The sequence below is a fragment of the Pogona vitticeps genome, chromosome 3 (genome assembly GCF_051106095.1).
Source record: "Pogona vitticeps strain Pit_001003342236 chromosome 3, PviZW2.1, whole genome shotgun sequence".
In the NCBI taxonomy this organism is placed as follows: domain Eukaryota; kingdom Metazoa; phylum Chordata; class Lepidosauria; order Squamata; family Agamidae; genus Pogona; species Pogona vitticeps.
The window spans coordinates 117,706,247-117,725,914 of record NC_135785.1 but is presented as its reverse complement, the minus strand read 5'-3'; the positions used below and the strand labels follow the sequence as shown (position 1 = coordinate 117,725,914).

The 19,668-nt window shown below is 43.1% G+C and overlaps 1 protein-coding gene across 6 annotated transcripts in view; it reads right to left on the bottom strand.

The window, feature by feature from the left end:
• The window catches only part of LOC110087234 (uncharacterized), a 29,287-nt gene extending 14,293 nt beyond the window's left edge, over nt 1-14,994 (bottom strand). For 2 of the 6 annotated variants that reach the window (XM_078390585.1, XM_078390583.1), the window contains exons 1-3: nt 14,077-14,994; nt 5,846-5,945; nt 1,436-2,217 (exon numbers count right to left, since the gene is read on the bottom strand). In XM_078390585.1, coding sequence (XP_078246711.1) covers nt 1,436-2,217; nt 5,846-5,894 — 831 coding nt within the window. In that variant the 5' untranslated portion in view covers nt 5,895-5,945; nt 14,077-14,994. Of the gene's footprint in view, nt 1-1,435; nt 2,218-5,845; nt 5,946-6,652; nt 7,040-14,076 lie in introns of those variants that run through there. The other 4 variants (XM_020808762.3, XM_072994917.2, XM_078390586.1 and 1 more) reach the window with 3 other exon arrangements.
• Between the last annotated feature and the right edge of the window lie 4,674 nt (nt 14,995-19,668).

The window sequence follows — 19,668 nt, the reverse complement described above, 5'->3', positions numbered from 1 at the left end:
TAAGATCAATTAGAATTTCACAAAGTATTCAAGTTTTCACGTTGTCCAGGACTCTTAATGAGGCTAGATAGCTGAAAACTGTGGAGGGGGGAAAAGGCCATGGACCAGCCCTGATGGTGAAAATGGGCTCTCGCCTCCTTGAGATCCGAGGGCAAGATTCCTTAGCCACAGTTCACCTGTGGACTGGGGCATTGGTGGCCGAGACACAGACAACGTACTCAAGGCCATAAATGTAGCAATGGCCAGGATGGAAATTAAGAAGGAGAGTGAGGTAGGAGAGGAAGAGGGCTGCTGGACCAATGTTGCGGACTGGGAGGCATTCAAGGCCCAGGAGGTACTGTTGTTACTGAAGCCCTCCATGGCCAGCTGGGAGACCATCTGCAGCCATGATCCCAACACTGGACACTGGGAGGAGCTTTCGGTGCCACCCAAAGAGGCTTGAGAACTAGAGACAGGTATGTCACCAGCAAAGGAAACAGCAGGGGCAAGCTGCCTCGCAGCAGGTACCTCCTGGCCAGCCTACACACAACCAGTTGGGTGACGCTTCTCCTGTACTTCCTCCTTCTGCACCATGCTACATGGGAGAGCCTAGCCAGGTCCAGGTAGAGTTCAGCCATGCCTCTTGAGAGGATTGACACATCTATGGGTGGCTGCTGCTATTGGGGGATTTTGGAGGCATAGCAGGAGAAGGAGCTCACACTACACTCCTCCAAGGACAGTTGACTGCCTGCATAGGACTGTTGTGGCACTCTATGCCTGGCTCATCTGAAAGGTGTCCTCAACCTAGTGGAAGAGACAGGGTTCCGATCCTCCCAGTGAAAGACTGGCAAGGGGTTTATTTTTGTCCAAAGACTTTGGGAGTGAAGTCAACTCCTTGCCACCCTAAGATTGTTTTGTTTGGCCCTGTTGGCCCTTTGAGGAATTCTGCTGCTCTAATAAAGAGCCTGTTCCTGCAAGTACTTGTTGCATCATTCTGGAGGAGATGAAAATAGTTTGCATATTTTATAAATCTAGAATTCATCCTCATAAATATTGACCATCTGTAGATTTTGGATTTCCTTTTATCCGTACAGGTCTATGGCCTCTTTCTTTTTTAGAATTATTTTGATATTGTACGGAATACACTTTGTTAAGTAAAGCTTGCTGTAGCATCATTTTGCAGTGGTGAATACACTAACACCATTTTCACATCTTTAGGGAAATTATTTTAGAAAAGTCTTGACTTCGGTACTAGCCATCACAATATGGGGCACTGAGCCTCTCCACTAGTGGAGAGATGGCTGACAGCTTCATTCCTTAGGCTGGACATGTATAGAGTGCTCGTCTCTCCCCTCCTCCCAAAAAGTGCCTCTTCTACAGGGAATAGACAGACACGTGCCAGTAGAACCATTTCCCCTTTCCGCAGAGGATTCTGGCTTGCACTCACATTCCTTACCTTACTCAGCCTACAACATGCATCCATGTATTCATCCAAGCTGTCACTTGTGGAATGCTTTCTTAAAGGATGCCCTTGCAGTGGCAGTTCTTCCAAGCTGTTGTTTCTGTAATTGTCACGGAGGCTTTTCTCTTCTACAGGCAAAGTAGAAAAGCAAGAGGGATGGATCTCTTCTTCACTGATTTTGTCCTGTGAACATTCTCCTTGGCTGCCACCAAAAAAAGATTGTTCAGAATGTTTTGCCTCTCGACAATCTGTGTCCTCATCTAAGGAAAGGGCGGACATCTGTAATGCACCAAAGTGCCCCGTGCAGAGCTCCGCTGGCTCCTTGCAATCTGAAACGTAGTGACGTGCTTCTACAGGGTCTTTGCCCATTTTTATATGGTCAGCTGCTGGAGAGGATGAGGCACTCAGAACTCCAGAGTCACAAGAAGAATCTCTGCTGTGGAGAACAAAGTTCTTTCCAGAGCCCAGGAGTGTAGATGACAAATTGGCTCCTTCTGGCAACACCACGGCAGAGTCTTCTGATTCATATTTGTCTAATCTTGGAACCTGATCTTTCAGTGCTATTGTGGGCATGCCAGAGCATGTGGCAAAGTGTTCAGTTTCTTCTGGAGTTTGTGGTGTAGCCTGAAGATCTAACAGGGTGCTAGATTCAGAAGGTCCAGGTTTCGCTGGAGACTCCGAAGTGGTGGGAGGACATTGCCCTAGTCCTTCACTTTTTTCATTGCTTATTACCTTCATGTTTGTCAAAACCACTTTGCTGTCAGAGGTGTTCTTCCCTATAGAACGAGAAAAGAAATAAAAGCAAAGTCAGGGAGAATTGCAATCCATCATCTCTTTAACCTGCTTTATATGGCAGCTACGTAGTGTTCCGGTTCGACAGGGTGTGTAACAAGGCTTGTACCCTGTTCAGCCTTCTCCACTTTGTAAAAAGCCCTAAAACGCTGTACTGCAGCTAAAACTGTGCTCACGACCTGGGGTTCAAATCCCAGGTAGCCGGCTCAAGGTTGACTCAGCCTTCCATCCTTCCGAGGTCGGTAAAATGAGTACCCAGCTTGCTGGGGGGGCAATGTGTAGCCTGTATAATTAAAATTGTAAACCGCCCGGAGAGTGCTTGTAGCGCTGTGGGGCGGTATATAAGTCCAATAAATAAATAAATAAATAAATAAATAAATAAATAAATAAATAAATAAATAAATAAATAAATAAATAAATAAAATATCTCTGTGCAAACTGGCTGTAAATGTTCAAAGAGAAATGGAATTTACTTGACACAGGCTGGCAGCCTCCTCCTCTGCCAACCCAGAGGAAAAACAGACCCAATGAATGCACCAAAAAACAACTCCCCCTCCAAAAAAACCCACATTCATTTATTTGTTTTGTTTATGTTCAGCAAAGGTGGATAATTATTACATTATTATGCATCTTGGCTGTGGCTGCTGAAGGCAGTAAGTGAGGTTAGCAGCAGTGGTAGGTCAAGTGGGAGCCAGCAGTAGGTAAAGCCAAGACTTTCTGAGTTTGTCCCATCCTCTGTCACCATGACAACAACACTTAAGTAGAGGGTGAACTACAGTACTTGTGAGCTGAGAATAAAACGAAGACATATGACTGCATTAGTATTTGAGGAAGCTGTGGACACTGGAGGGAGGAATCAGAGATCCTCCTGACTCCTTGGCCCAGCGCGATCTCCAGATGCAATTGTACTCTGAAGATTTCTGGATGAGAAATCAGGGTCAGTGTGGATTCATAATCAGCTTCCTCACTTGTCATGGAAGCAGGTCTATCCTTGGTTAGTTTCACAGGCTTTGTGGGTCAGAGGTGGGCTGCCTCTGTGGGTCCCCTGAAATCAGATGTCACTAATTGCAGAACACAGCCTGCAAAGGGAAGGAGCTTATCTTCATCAATGACAGTTCTCATTTATTATTTGAAGACTTGGTCTGGAATGAAGTGGGCCACATGGATCAATCCCACGAAGGGCTGGCTTATCATACATTCGGTGAGGTGGCCAGAGTTGAAAAACCACCCAAATCTTGTACAGTAGTGCTCAGTGAAAAAGGGGAGTGTCAAGAGCTGCTACCTGGCAGGTTGGGTGACTCCTTCAGGGAACATCCCCCAACCTAACAGACCATGAGCATCTGTGACCTATGTGATTAATTTTACACTTAATATAGGTTGTTGTAAAATAGTTCCATTGAGGCACTACATTCTTGATTGATACAAACATTTGCTTTTGTTTATTATGATGGTTTTTTTATATATATATATACTGTATCCACGAGAAGGTATTATTTATCTTGCTTATTATGTTGTATATTTTAGTAGAATATTCATGTAATAAAAAACAGGGAATGAACATCTACACTTTGAGTGTTTAGTGTTGGTTGTTCCCACATTGCGATAAATGCTAGTTGTTGCTGCATTAAGATATGGATCCAAAGCAGAACTGGGAAAAGTCACACATTTGCCTGGCCACTGACCCCAAAGGCCGGGGGTTTCTAGAAATTGTAGTCCAGTAAATTTCCCATGCTCTGCTATTACATCAACAGGATCACCTGTCACCTGTCCTGGCACAGGCAAATTCATAGGATGATTAAACAGGTTACTCAACAAACAGAACTTGGGAAAACCTGGTTATATATTTTTTTCCTTCAGGCCAGGGCCCCATGTTACTGGTCTTGGGGAAAACTGAATTTTCTGTCCTTAACAATCATACAGCTATAGATTTTGCTGACACAGACAGATTTATCACATGCCCTGGATTCAATGTTAAATACAACAGGCATTCAAAACAAAAGTTTCACTGTGGAAACAATCTTGCTGTGGCTGCAATAATGCTCCTCCATTAGTCTCTCTCATCCAGAACAATAGATAAAGTTATATTTTTATTAGTTGTATAAGACAATGATACCCAGTGTGGTGTAGTGGATAGAAATGATGACTAGGACTCAGGAGGCCTGGGACTGAATCACCATTCAGCTATGAATACTTGCTGGAGGATGGAACCGTAAAACTGCTCCTCTAATATCTCTCTTACTTTCAAAGCCCTATTAGGGCCACTATAAGTTGGTTCCAATTTGATGACACATAAAAACAACAGAAAACAACAGAATATTACAGCTTTTGAGGATACAATGAATTCCCACTGGTTATTGACAACTGGCCAGAAGCTGTGCATTGCTTAAAAATTAGTCTGATTTTTAAAGAAAAAGAAGACTGCTATCATTTCCCCATTATCTGATACCAAGATGCATAATCATCAGTATATGTGAGAAATCCTTGTCACCACCTGGTGATTTGAGACACTAATGGCCAAGCTGGAATCAAATTTATGATCCTTTAAAAAGGGTGTGCGCTAATACTTTTCCCATCCCATGCTTCTTATTTACACTTCTTTTTTCCTGTTTTTATGCATTGCTTTTTGACCTGGGTTATTTTTTACCCACCCTGTCTTTCCCATAACAACATGTGCGGCCTTCCTTCACTGCAAAAGAAAACTTTTCCTCTCACAGAGATATCTTACTTTATACAAATGGTGACATCTGCGTTTCCCACCAACTCTAAGAAAGCAGTCGTTTCCTTTCTGAAACAATGGACCTTTTCCGCTTTTCTGATGATTTCTGCCTTGTGTGCTGGAAAAGCGAACGGGGTTATCAGGCACCTTGGGGAATGTTATGCTAACATTAAAAGGGACTGCTCTTTAGTTCTCCCCTGTTCCTAAGTGACTTGATAGCATACAGTATCTTTTGGCACCTAGCTGGTCTGAATGAGACAGAGCTTGCTTCTTAAATTTCAGCTTTAAGTAGGTGGATGGGTTGATTCAACCTGTGTATTTTTTTTTCTTCCCTATATTTGCATTTTTCTTTTTTTCTTTATTGCTCTCAAATCTTTAACAATACCTATGAGAGGAGCCAGCTTCTTGCTGTGTCTACCATACCCATGCAGTTTGAATAAGCAAGCAAAATAATGCACACATTTAAGGTGTAGATATACAACCTACTTTGGTTGTGTGACATATGAAGCATTCCTTAGTCATACAGTATATTTGTTGTATGAAGCAGATACACTACTATGGATGGCTAAAATAGTATATAAATATTGTCTCTTTATTCAGTTAGCACCATCAGGGCACGTGGTGCTTTACATAGTACATAAAAGACAGGTCTGTGCCACAGGGCTCACAATCTTTAGTCAAGCTGAGGGGACTCATTAAAGGATGATGAGAAGTGAAGGCAGTGTACATGGGGGAAGCATAAAGTTAAGTGACAGCACAGTCTGACATAATGAATTTTCAGACAGATGTTTTTTGTTGTCCTCTGTCTCCGAATGAGTCAACCTGCCCTCCATATGGGGCATGGCTGTTGAATAAGTCCTGATGGCTTTGCTAGTAATGTTGGCTTCAGAACTCACCACGTAGGCAGTCTTCTCCACACTGGACAAGAGTTTCAACCTGGCCCATCAGTCGTGGAAATTCAGACTGAGCAATCTTCCTCTTGTGCTGCTTCACAGTCTAAAAAGATAAAGAAGGATAAAGGAGATAAGCCTGTGTCTTGGGAATCTCCACTTGAGAGCCTTCAAACACTACGCTTGGTGTTCAGACTCCCCACCCACCCACTCAGCTAATCCAAAAGAGAACTTTTCTTGTTTGGCACTCAAAAGGATCCAAGTGATATCCAATCAACATCCAAAGGTGAGATCAAGAACGACCCTCCACATGTGAAATGATTCCTTAGTCCTTCAGCTAAGATTTGTGGTAGAGCTCTCTAAGGTATTGACACCTCCCTTGGATGGAAAGGGTCTTTTCCTAGGTTTAGGTTGTCGAGAGATTACTATTACAACAGCCACAACTTGTGACCTGGTTCAAGAGTACCTCTGGGAACCTATGTAGAGAGAGCCACATCAGTGTCAGTATTGTTGTTGACCTGAACCATATCATTCTGAGCATGGAACACCATAAAATTCTTTTACCTATGCTACAAAGCACAGGTCCTGGTTTCTTATTTTCTCTGGGAATGGGCATCCTTGTTGCCATGCCACCAGCACAGGAACAGGTCTCCTTTTTGGGTTCACAGAAATCCTTTCCAGTATGATCTGAAGACAGTAATGATTTCACAACACCCTTGCATGACATTGTCTATCTTACAAAGGAAGCAACTCTTTCCATTAGCTATCCAGCTCCAGTTCACATTCCACCTCTTTATTATCAGGTGCACACACCTGTTGTTGCCTTGATTTCTGTCTTGGTGTCTTTAGTATCTGCTTCCATATGACTTCCTATGAGGCCCCTTGTGTCACCTGCTGCACTGATGACATCCTCTTCTCTGGTCTTGGTTTTCCGTTGTCAAACAGGTTGCTCTTTTGTTGTGTATTGATGATCTCTTGCTGGATTCAAGTGCCGCTGCCCTGAGGTGTGGCCTTTAGTTCTTCATGTGATACTAGTTTGGGGAACTAAACCCCTCACTTGACAACTGTTCCATATGCTCCAGGCTCTTGGCTTGGAAATCAAGCAGCTCCCATCTTGAAGGACTCATTTCCAGCTGGTTCATGCAGATGCTTTGCTTCAGGTCACTAGAATATCATCGACCCAGCTCTCTTCTCTATTCCCTACATGTAAGCAAGTGGAGAATTTACATGGTGTGCAGTGAGGAGGGGACGAGATTTCAATTTTCTCTTCAAGCGTTCAGCTTCAAATTCCATCATTAGGGGAACCACTCTTGAAACTCCTCCTGGCAGGCTTGTTTATTTTAGCTTGGGGCTGAATTGTGGTCTTATGCCTCGAATTGCCCCCCCCATGTGCCTTGCTCTCCCGCCATAAATGGCTCCCTGCCTGATCGCCTTCTCTGCCACCCTGCCCCTTGCCACCCTGTCCCCGCACTCGCCCTCCCTGCCCAAACATGCCCGCCTCTTTGGGTAACTAGCAGAGGGGAGGGGGAGGGGGGCAGCAACCAGAACCATGGGGGGAGGGAGGGAGGGAGCAAAGAAGGAGGGATGGACAGGTGCAGGGGAACCGGAGAGGAAGGGGAGGACACAGCCAGTCCAGTCCAGGGTTGGAGGAGTGAAGAGATGTCTTTGGACAAATAAAATGGATCAGAGGCACAAATCCTCTAGGATCCATATGGTTTTTAATGTAGGATCATCCCCAAACAATCTCAACCAAAGCAATCTCTGTTGTATTCTGTGGCTCCAAAGGGGAACAGCTGGAGCTTTCTTAAAGGGACAGGAGCCACTAGGCTTTCTTTACTTTCTTTACTTTACTTTATTTAGATTTATACCCCACCCCTCTAGACAAAGTCTAAAAGGAGAAACTGCTTAGTCCTCTCTCCCTCCCTCCTTCACCTCATCACAGCAGTTGGGGCGAGTGGCCAGCATGAGGGCAGAGCAGGCAAGCCTCAAATGAAATGATTTTAGAAGCCTTTATAGCCCCTCTACAAGACATCTTAAAAGGTATAAAAAGTTTTCCCAAGAGGAGCCATGTAAAAATGCAATGCCGCCTTAATGGCTACCGCAAGGAGACACAGCCAGTGACTCATGTACCATGTGACTGTCACATGACTTTCAAATCTCAGCAAAAAACTCCTATGCATATGGTGGGGTTAATCAAGAGTGTAAATAAGCCCTCAGTCAATCAGCCCGGTGCAGTAGCACTCCACCTGGATCTCTCCGAAGTCCCCGGACTGTCACTCCAAATGATGCAGAGAAATGTGTGCTTAGGCTTTTGCTTGTTTTTAAAAAAACCTCTGTGTGTGTGTGTGTGTGTGTGTGTGTGTGTATACACACACACATATATCAATGTATTGATAAATATTATTTTAAAATTTTGTATATATATAATTTTAAAATAATATTTATCAATACATTGATATATCAGAAACAAGTCTCCCTCTAAGGTGCGCAACTGCGTGGGTGTGCTTGACTCTGCCTCCTTCCCCACAGATTTCCCCCTTCCCTGTGCATCCACAGCTATCATTTCCAGCCCCTTCCATTGTGGTCACAATGGAACCTCACACAAGGGTGTGGACTCTCACATGGGGGGAGTGGAAATTAGAGGAAACATTGATTGGGAAGGGGTTCCTGTTTAGGAAAGTGTCCCTCTGTTGCACTGGCTGCTCCTGCAGAAATGCATTGCGCACAATGGGCTTGGGATAGCCATGTGGCAGTACGGTCTATCACACACACACACACAGGTGACATTGGCATACCAATGTTTCAATGTATCTTCCCATAGAAATTTTGAATAAATGATTACTCACCAGTAATTGAATGTCAGAGCCCCCCCCCCCGTGACATACTTTTACCAGTGTATCAATGTATCGGGTACAATTAAAAATAATAATAATGTGCCTGCTGTGGTAATGGCAGCCACCTTTCAGGCTTTGACTCTGAAAAGAAATGGGGCAGGGCATGCACACAGGCAATCCCAGTAAGGAACACGCCAGTACAATAAGGTACAAAATAACACAACCCTCCTGGTGATGGACAAATGTTCTGCAGTTACACCACTGGCCAGGACATCAAGGGACAATTGCCCTCACATGTCTAGGTTTAAATACTGGGATGGTAAAGTCAACACAGTTGAGATCAACAGGGGGAAAAACACACAGAGACGCCCTGGAATGACAAGAAACAATGAGAATGATCTCTGAGATGTAGAATGGCAACTTCCATAGGCAACTGTTGTACTAAAACACTTGCCATAAGTGTGTGTGTGTGTGTGGTGGGGAGGGAGGGAGGGAGTGCAGATTCTCCACTAGTTTCTGTGAAGAAGGTAACATGGAACCTTCCCATGAACCATAACTCTACAATGTCTAGAGACACCATATCACTTGAACACATTCACACCTGCGAACGTTCCATGCAGAGACAGTTTCTCAAGATCATTCAACATCCAAACACTTCTAATTTTCAAATGTAGTAAGGTAACTTAGGCCTGAATTAGGGCTGGCAACAACCGACATCTTTGGGCAGATTCGGAGGTCCAAGAACCCCAGCAGGGCCCATCACAGATGCCATCTCAACTCTTTTCTGTCAGGGAACTGGGTCTGGGAAGATACCTGTTTGTGTATTTATTTGCAACCATCTAATGCCAAATGATATAAAGTTAAAAGTGATTGTGAAAAAGAAACCCATGAAATTAAAGTGGAACAATAACAACACCACAAAAACAGAGCAAAACCAGCACCAAAAGATATCATGTATTGGGAGATTTCCGAATCTTCCAAAGGAGCTGAAAAGCACCACAAGGTCTCAGGATTGAAAAGTCATTAAAATAAAAAGTTATTCGCCTCTTTCTGAACCCCCCACCCCCAATTTGTGCCCTGTTAACTCTTACTGGGAAAGGCATGTCGCATCCCAGAAAAAAGACCTCTCCCCAGCTCTTATCAAGCTCACTGCATTTGTGGGAATGCCCAGAAAGAGACAATATTAAAATCAGGGTAGGACTTTGTAGAGGGTTAGCCCCAAGCTACGTCCTGCTTTAAAAATGAATACCCACCACTGAATGGTGACTGCAAATGGACTGAAGGCCAGCACAGATGGCAAAACAATTAGCATAATTTAATCTTAATGGGCAATCATTTGTGCTGCCCTGTTTTGCCCCAGTGGAAATTTCCAGATCATTTTCAAAGGTAATGCCATCATAGGTTTCATGTTGTGGCCAACCTCTTTTTGTAAACAGTTGTACTCCCCCGATTTAACACGTTAGAAGTACTCCTGGATCTGGGATTATCATTAAACTGTCAAGAAAACCTCTGACACACCATGTTTTTACCAGCTTTGTTTCATTTGTCATCTGTGACCACTTCCAAACAGGCATAGTTTGACCATAATGATCCACATTCCTGTTGAGCTGCTGTAACATATCGCATGTGCGGGTTGCCTTTAAAGATAGCTCAGAAATGTCACCTACTACAGAACAGGATTGCCTGAATGATGATTGTTGCAGCCTAATACAGTTATATTGCAACAGTTGTAAAACAGATTGACTGGCCGCCTGTTTATTTCTGGGCCCATTTTTGTGTATTTTAAATGCCTTAGGGTCATGAGGCTCAGATGTCTGATGGGGCTGCTATCCACTTATCACACACCCACCCTGCCACCCATGGTGTGTAAAATCATATGGCAAGGTGCTACTCCATGTACCTTTCCCATCCAAGGTATGATGGTAAGGAAGAGGAACTTTTTCACAGTGGCACCCCGGCTGCGGAATGCACTCTTCAAAAAGGTTCATCTAATGTCAACACTGTTATCTCTTCAGCACCTAGCAAAAATATTTTTTACGAATGATGCCCTTTAACAAATTTTAATTGATCTGAGTACACCCTGCTCTATTTTTACATTGTATTTAATGCTTTTACTTTCGTGTTTCATTCTGTGATTTTATATTAAGGGTGGTTCTACACAGAGAAGGCCTCAAATCGAAACCTGAGCCTCCCCAGCTAAGATGGGGAGGCCCTTCGAGTGCTGGGGCTGCTGGGAGTACACAGCCTTGATCTGGAAGGACTAATTGCTTGTCATATACACTTTGTCTATTTATGGCACCCTTTATTATAATTATTCTTTTCCAGCCAAGCCATGTTCTTTATTCCACACAAGAAAATTTTATTATCATAGCTGCCAAAGGTAGTGCTTTTATAGCAATAGACAGTGAGAAACACTGTTGGAGAGTGTTGGATTGCGACTTGGGAGACTGGGGTTCAAATCCCCACCCAGCGATGAACCTAAATAGGTACCTTTGGGCTAATCACATTCCCACAGCCTGATCTCGCAGAGTTGTTGTGAAGATGAAGTGGGAAGGAAAAGAGCCACGTGTGCCGCTTTGAGCTCATTGGAGAAGAAGTGGGATATCAAGCTAATAAAACAAATGAGCATGTAGCCCCAAAGGTACTGAGCACTCTTCTAGCCAAGTTGTGGAGTTGCACCTCATTACTTGGTCCTTAAAATGCATCTCTTCTGGGCTTTGGGTTTAGTTGGTTAGGAATGTTGGAGGAGCAGTCATTTCAGTCTGCTGTGACAGTTAACAGAACCAAACAAACAAACCCCAAAACAAACAAAAAAACAACAACCCAGCAACCAGGCAATCTATTCATACCTTAAAGATGGACACATTTTATTTCAGCATAAACGTTCATTAATGGAAACAGTCTTCTTCATCAACTAATAAATACCGTATTTTTCGCACCATAAGATGCACTTTCCCCCCACAAAACAGGGGGGTGGAAAGTCTGTGCGTCTTATGGAGCGAAGAAAACAGATTATATTTTCCTGTTTTCTTCTCCTAAAAAATTGGTGTGTCTTATGGAAAGGTGCGTCTTATGGACTGAAATATACTGGTATATGCTTCAGTGTGGGAGGGCTTTTAATCCCCTTTAACTCCCATCCACCCAGAGACCCACAGCCATGTATATGTACACGTGTACACGTACCTCTCTATATTTTTGGGCAAAAGGCAAAGTACCAGAAAACCAGAATGGCCAGAAGTCCAGTCAATCTCATAAGAGATCTTCTCCTGAACGGACCATCCTAAGTGCCTTGATCATCCGATGGTACCCTTTCTCCCAAATTTAGTTTCTCATCACAAGAGACAGAACAATTTCATATGTGGCATCCACACTAAAAAGCTTCAAGATTTGGTACCCCACCCCCACCCCCATTTTTAATTTTTTTTAAATTTAGACTCAGTATGTCTTATGAGGATTTGCTGTTGTTACAGTGTTGTATCTGATAGTGATTTTCTTTTCTGTTTTAATCCACTACATTGCTTTTATGCTAGCTAGGCTTAATGTACTACCTTCTAAGCTTCTGGAGGGAAGATTTCGAGGTTTGCCTACATCAGATTGTCTCTGCCCTTGTAATAGTGATAAAGTTCAATCAGTTGGTCATGTTCTCCTTTTCTGTACTTGCTATCGGGATCTATGTATGGAGCTTTTACTACCTATCATCTGTAAATCTCCCGGGAGATCAGAGGAGGATTATGTACAGATGCTACTTTCTGACAATACTCCTTATATTATGAGACAAGTGGCCAAATTTTGTGCTGCAGCAATGGTTATACGTGTACAGATGTTTGGGTAGGTGATTTTAGATGGATAATATAATGCTTTTAATATAACACTGGCTGAGGTTTTACTTATACTAAGGATTTACGATGTTATTAACTGGAAAGTGGGGGTTGTGTTATGTTTTAATGGAAATTCTATAATTCTGCCTGATTTTACGAAACTACATGTATGTATTTTATATTCATTATAGAGTATTTGACCGTAATAAAGTATTCATTCATTGTCGTGACTTGATTCTGATGATTCTACTTCTAAATTCAATATTTTAATTCTCCACGCAAAGAGATATAAATGATAAAATCAATGCATATATACAAAATGTATACAATCTGGCCAGTGTTAAGCGCTTTGAAGTTCTATTGATTTAAATGGGAGAAATTTAAATTACATGTGCAGTTCTCCTACTCAAACTGATCAAAAAGTGTTTGACTGCAAGCTGGAGCATGCCGGCTATGCATATTTTAAAATCCGCTTGACTGAGTGCTGTACAAATAGTGGGGGAAAACCTCTATCCAGGGTGGTTTATAATATGAAAACTCCTCTGCCACAAGTTTGTGATTTATCTATGCAAGATAAAAAAAGCTAGGTGATATTACAAATAGCGGAAACATGCTTTCTGGAACATGGGACCCCGTCCAGTTTTCTGCAGGATTCAGCATTCAAAAAAGATGATCTTACCTTCCTCAGCAGTGGGAATCCAAACTATAATTCTGCAACTGGGCTGAGGTATAGATCGCTGCATAAGCAGAACTTGGAAAAGTTTCTTTTTTTGGATGACTCTATGCTAACTGGTGGAGTCTGAAAGCTGTAGTCCCAAAAAGTTACTTTGCCAAGTCCTGGCCATAAACTGATGTGAGAATGACCGAGGGCACCGTGGAAAAAATGGGTGTGCCTCCTACTTCTGGGAAAGAAGAAACTACCGACTGTCTCTCTGCATGTTTTACAGCACTCGTTTCTCCCCTAGCCTGCTTTTGTTAGTTAAGGGGAAATTCTGGCACATCTTTGCCCTTGGTATGGTTGGATCATTAAATTACTCCTGACACAGAGATGAAACAAAGTTAGCCACCTTCAGAGAGATGGCCTGTTGCATTTCTGCTTGAGTCACCAATTTTGCCTCTTTCCAAGTTGAGAGGGGATGTAGAATAGTTACTCCTGCAGAGGGGCTCCCCTGAGGACAGAGCATCCTTACTTTGACCTACAAAAGGAAATCTCTTTGAGTATCACCAGTCCATCGCCATTAAAAAAATCACCTTAAATATATGAATATACACTGCATTAAAGGAGAAAGTGGATGATATTCAGACAGATACCTGGGAGTTCAGTTTGGTTAACTAAAAACCACACTTGGTATGCCAAAGCACCTGGAAGGACTCCCCGGTGCACTGAAAGCAGTGGCTCAGGAGAAACTTTTAAGTGTCCACTCCACTATTAATATGCATGCTGTAACTCCCTAGTATTGTTTCAACGTCAGGTTCATTGCCTGAAATGCCACCTTTTACCTCCCATATGCTAGGAAACCACATCACATGTCTTCACAGGCTATAGGCAGTTTATGAAGTATTCCCTGACGTTCCAGCCGCTTACCTTTCTTCCACGGAGCACTGATTGTGAACGATTGGTGCCAGCTGAACATTCTGGACAGGCTAAACATTTGTCTCATGGAAGAGCAGGTCCATCAATTAAAATCCTTCAGGGACATGCAGGAAAGCCATAGGAGTCATGCTGCCAGAGGGATGACTGCAGTTTCCTCAGGCTGAAGTGCAAAGAACACGAGCGCATAACAAGACTTGCTTTGTTTTCTTAGCCCAGCTCCAAAGCAATGGGGTAAAGTACCTTTGCTCAGGAACAAGAGTCTTACTCCAGTTGCTGCTGCCAGAGGTCTGCTCTTCCGAAGGCTGCAGGACTGCAAGTAGGCAAGCAGCCAGCTGTGACTTTAAAAGGGAGCAGCCCTGTGGAATGCATCTCCCATAGTTGATAAGTCCAGAGATGACTGGAGGGCTTTGGACTGCCTTAACTACCAAAGTGCCCTCCTGAGAAAGGGAGATACGAATGCGCTTGCATAATATCGGGTTCTGTTTTTTGTTTTCAGATCTCAGTAAGATTTGCAAAAGGGAGGAAGCAGGGTGGAATGTGCCTCCCCCTCCCCTCTTCTTTCCTGTTTTCCTGTTTCTGGTTCCTGCTTTTGCTATATGGTCCTGCTGAGCTGGGACATGATAGGGGGCATTCAGAGGATCCCCAAGACTGAAAGCTACAGTAGGAACCTGCCACGTATGCACCATAGCTCTGTGCATGTGTATTGCAGCTTAAATTAGATACATCTTCAAGAAGAAGAAGAAGAAGAAGAAGAAGACTCCAGGATGTCTTTTATCAAATAGATGAAATAAAATATCAAATGGCAAGAACACATATAGGAACAAGATTCCTTTTTCTGTCTGGGCTTAATAGCAGGAAGGAACTGCAGCAGACATCCCATCCAGACTCTTTTCCTCTGCATCCACATCTGGGCCAGGACAGAAGGAAGTGGTGGGAATATAGGGGTGGGGGCAGGAGATATCAAGGATAAAAGGGGCATATTGCCAATGCTGCCTCCCCCCTTCTTGCCCCAGCATATGAGATCTTGGGCTATGGAAGTCTGTTCAGAAGTACAGTATGCCTCCCAGCAGCAGCCACTCATTTCTTGCTGCCGGGAGGCTGGGTTTAAAAGTTACATTCTGTGAATCTGCAATTTCCCAGCAGTTATAAGGACTAGAAATTACAGAGGGCAGAAATGGTGAGGTGTACACACACATATGTACACAAGACATTTGCCAGTTCTGATACTTAACCCCCTCCCCCTGCACAATCTTATATTGCATCAGTCTTTTTATTAATCAGGACTGTATCTATTTTAAGAATCGTTTTACATTTACATTTACTTTTAAAATCTGGAAGCAGCTTTTAATATAAAGAGATTTATAAAATCAAAAGTTAAAAAGAGTACAATGATAAAACAGAAAAATCTACTGTGAAAGCATTGTTATAGACCAGGGCTAATTGGCAGTGTTAACCATCAGATAAATAATCAGGAAAATGCCTGGCCAAACATATAGGTCTTCATTTTACGGCAGAAAGAGTCAACACTAGAGGCCTGCCAGGTTTTACACACAGAGAATCAGCAAGGACCATACAAGTTACCCACCTGCAAATTCCGATTTGAAATCAGATCATGACTGGAGTGGATCAATCTGGTGTGAAATAACCAAAATCAGTTCAGCAGGATAAACAAAAATGCAAAAAAGCTGGACAGTGTGTTTTCAACAACAGGATCATATAATGAAAACACCAAGGTAGGAATGGGGCTATCTAGTGTGGTGTAGTAGTCCATCAGAGCAATGGACTAGGACTCAGGAGGCCTGGGTTCAAAGCTGCACTCAGCTATGGAAGATCACTGGAGGTGCAGAACTGGTAAAACTACCCCTTAAACATCTCACTTACCTTGAAAGCCCTATTAGGGTAGCAAAAATTCGCTTCCAACTTGCTAGCACATAACAACAAACAACTTTACTAGGCTCACTAAGATGGCACAGATACATTCAAGTTCTCTAGAACTCTCCATCAGGCTGGGCAGTTCAAAAGTCTGGCGACTGGGGAACAAACAAAAAGACCAACAGTCTAGCCAAGTCCATTCTAAGTTGATAGCACAGAACAACAACAGCAAGGGGTAGGGCAGTGGAGGGAGGAGAGAGGGACTTTGTTCATTGGCAGCTTTGCATTCGCATCTAGGGCAAGAAAATAGCTTCTTGTCTGTTGTAATGTGCATTCCATACGAAGAGTAAATTCAGAGGAGGTAATTGAGTCGAGCACTTATCTGTGATTAATGGATGGGTTTCAGTTAGTTCAACTTAATCATGCAGACAAATTACTTGAAGGAGTAAAGCCAACCATTTGTTTTTACACCCAAATCCATCCTGGATGATAATTACTAGAGGAAGGCTGGGCAATTGAGCCAGTCAACGACTCTTTAAAAAGGACTGTTTTCAGATTCCTCCTTTGGAAAAATCAGTTCATGTGTTCACGTTTTAGATGACAACTTCCAGAATCCCCCCATCTGATTCTAGGAGTTTTAGGCCAAAGAAGAGTAGTTTTTCCACCTTTGTTTATATTCTTTACTGTACTTCTTTTCCCAATGTTTATAGATCATATAGCCAATTCACTTAGAATATGTTTAGAAGCTCTACTCCCTTGAGAGGTGAAAGGTGGTCATTTTTCATAGCACCTGCTTTTCCTCACTACCTTATTTTGCATCCCAACATACCTTGTTTTGTAATTGGTCAGTGGAAGGTGAAGACAGACTTAATTTTCAAGTCTGAAGTAGATAACTTTGAGGAAACAGTGCTGTAAGAAGCAAAACAAGCTAATTTCAGAGATTACACATTTCTTCTATCTTCTAGTCTGACCCAGAAATGCTTCCATTTTTCTTCTCCTTTGAACAAGACCTCTTTTTTTTCCTAAAGAAAGTTTATAGCTTCCTTGACTCTGGTTATTGAGCATGATCTTGTCTCTTTGGACTTGGTGTTACATTTCCTGATCTGTGGAAAGCATTCTAAATGAGTTTCTAATTTTTATGTTGAAAGATGCACTAGCTTCAGATAACTGCTGGCTTTGTGTATTCTCCACAAAACTTTAGTTCAGTTAAAACCTTTCAGAAGTCTAGTGTCCTGCAAGGAAATTATTTTGGATGTGCTTTTGAGCACGGGTGAAAAAATATTAGTTAAATGTCTTGCATTCTAAACGTGCCCAAGGCTATAACAATGTCACAAATATTATGTGTCTGCTACATTAGCCCAAGGAGCTTTAATTAATAGGATTTGGTTGTGACCCTCTGCACATACACTTGAGAATGGGAAAGTGAACATTTTGGTTCAGTTCCTCATTTATTAGACTTTACCAGATTCACAGATTCCTTTATACTGAGGAAGGAAAGATGCAGGACAAACCAAAGTGGACCAAAATTGCCCACAAGGGCTTTGTGTGCTCAACCCTTGAAAGCCTGGATTTGAATCCCATTTTATTTGACCATATTGGTACTGAAGTTATGGTTGCCAAGTCCTTTTTATCGGAGAGGCTTTTCATCTTTTGTGTTTGTATGGCAGGCATTTATGACATGGCCTTCTCCATGCAGCAGATAGCCACAGATACAACCTTTTGTAGAATGTTCTGAGAACATCTACACTGAGTTGTGGAGAGAATTGACCCATTTGTATGAAGATTCTAAGGGTAATAATAACTGGGCTAATATGATATGTATTTAATTTTCAACAGGTACAAGACAGAGCTGCATCCACATCTTGCTTTTTTGTTTGATGTTGTTCTTCGACCCCTGATATGTGCTGATCAATGAGATTTTAAAAATTCAAATGAATCCTTATTCCCAGCAAAGTATCCAATACAGTAAGACCCCCCGTATCTGCGGGGGATTGGTATATAAAGCATGGTAAAATGGTGGGGGGCGAGGAAGGAAAAATTATTTTCATATTCATTACCAAAACTGGCCACTAGAAGGCACCAGAGAATACTAGCAAGTATTCATAGCATGGTCTCTGGCTCCCTCTAGTGACTGGTTCTTGTAATACATAGGAAAATAGTTTTTTTCTGGATATTTTTCTTTTAATATTTTTAGTATTTTCACACTGTGGATAAGTGAAACCATGGGTACTGATCCTGAGGATATGGGGGTTGTACTATACTTCACTATACCCAAATGATATGTATATCTTTTTAGATAAGCCACACTCTTCTGCACCAAGACTAGGGGATTGGATTTTAAAAAAATCTGAATAGAACATTCATTGGGACAAATTCCAGATTATGGGGCAGACTGGCTATTCCAGGGGGCAATGCTAGTAACACACTTTAAGTACCTCAGAATTCTAATGTTTGAAAATGTATGTTATACAAGAGCGCTGAATCTTACCATACTGTGAAAAAGTATTGCAGGAGACTTAGAATAAAGGAATAGATTTAAAACTTTGTTTATTTAAAACAGTCCTTAAAACATCCCCTGAGGTCTGTTGGTACACATTCCCCAGAAATTATTTGTACTGCATGCCTATTTTTTTGCATCTGTTCTTTGTATAGATGCTTTGTATGGGGAGATGGTCCACAGTTTCTGATGACATGTAATAAATTATAGCAAAAGGGACAAATTTGGTCACTTTAACTTCAAAACAACCATAACATCTCCCATAGCTGCTGAAGCATGGTATTGTTCTGAACAGAAATTGGGCACAGAATGCTATGAACGGGCAGAATTAGAAAAACAAGAAAACAGCAGAATTAAGGAAGAGAAGGCCTTGGATTGTAACTATCTGCCTAAGCCTCATCTCTATACAAGTGGTGCCTCGCATAACGATCGCTCCGTTTACCGATGAAATCGCTTTGCGAAGGACTTTTTTCCATCGCAAGAGCGATCGTTTTGTGATGGCCCATATGGGGAAAATTCGCTTTGCGATGATCGTGGGGGAGCACTCCCCCACGATCATCGCAAAGGCCCGGCTGGTCAGCTATTCTAAAAAATGGGCTATGCGCTGCTCGCGGGGAAGCGCTTCCCCGGGAGCAGCCCAAAGACTCGCCTTTTGGAAGAGCTGATGGGCGGGCCTTTGGGCTGCTCGCATGGAAGGGCTTCTCGGGAGCAGCCCAAAAGCCCGCACCTCGGGCTGTTCCAAAAGGAGAGCTTTTGGGCGGCTCGCAGGGAAGCGCTTCTCGGGAGCAGCCCAAAAGCCCGCCCCTCGGGCTGTTCCAAAAGGCGAGCTTTTGGGCTGCTCGCAGGGAAGCGCTTCTCCGGGAGCAGCCCAAAAGCCCGCCCCTCGGGCTGTTCCAAAAGGTGAGCTTTTGGGCTGCTCGCAGGGAAGCGCTTCTCCGGGAGCAGCCCAAAAGCCCGCTCCTCAGGCTGTTCCAAAAGGCGAGCTTTTGGGCTGCTCGCAGGGAAGCGCTTCTCCGGGAGCAGCCCAAAAGACCGCCCCTTGGGCTGTTCCAAAAGGCGAGCTTTTGGGCTGCTCGCAGGGAAGCGCTTCTCCGGGAGCAGGCCAAAAGCCCGCACCTCGGGCTGTTCCAAAAGGAGAGCTTTTGGGCGGCTCGCAGGGAAGCGCTTCTCCGGGAGCAGCCCAAAAGCCCGCACCTCGGCCTGTTCCAAAAGGA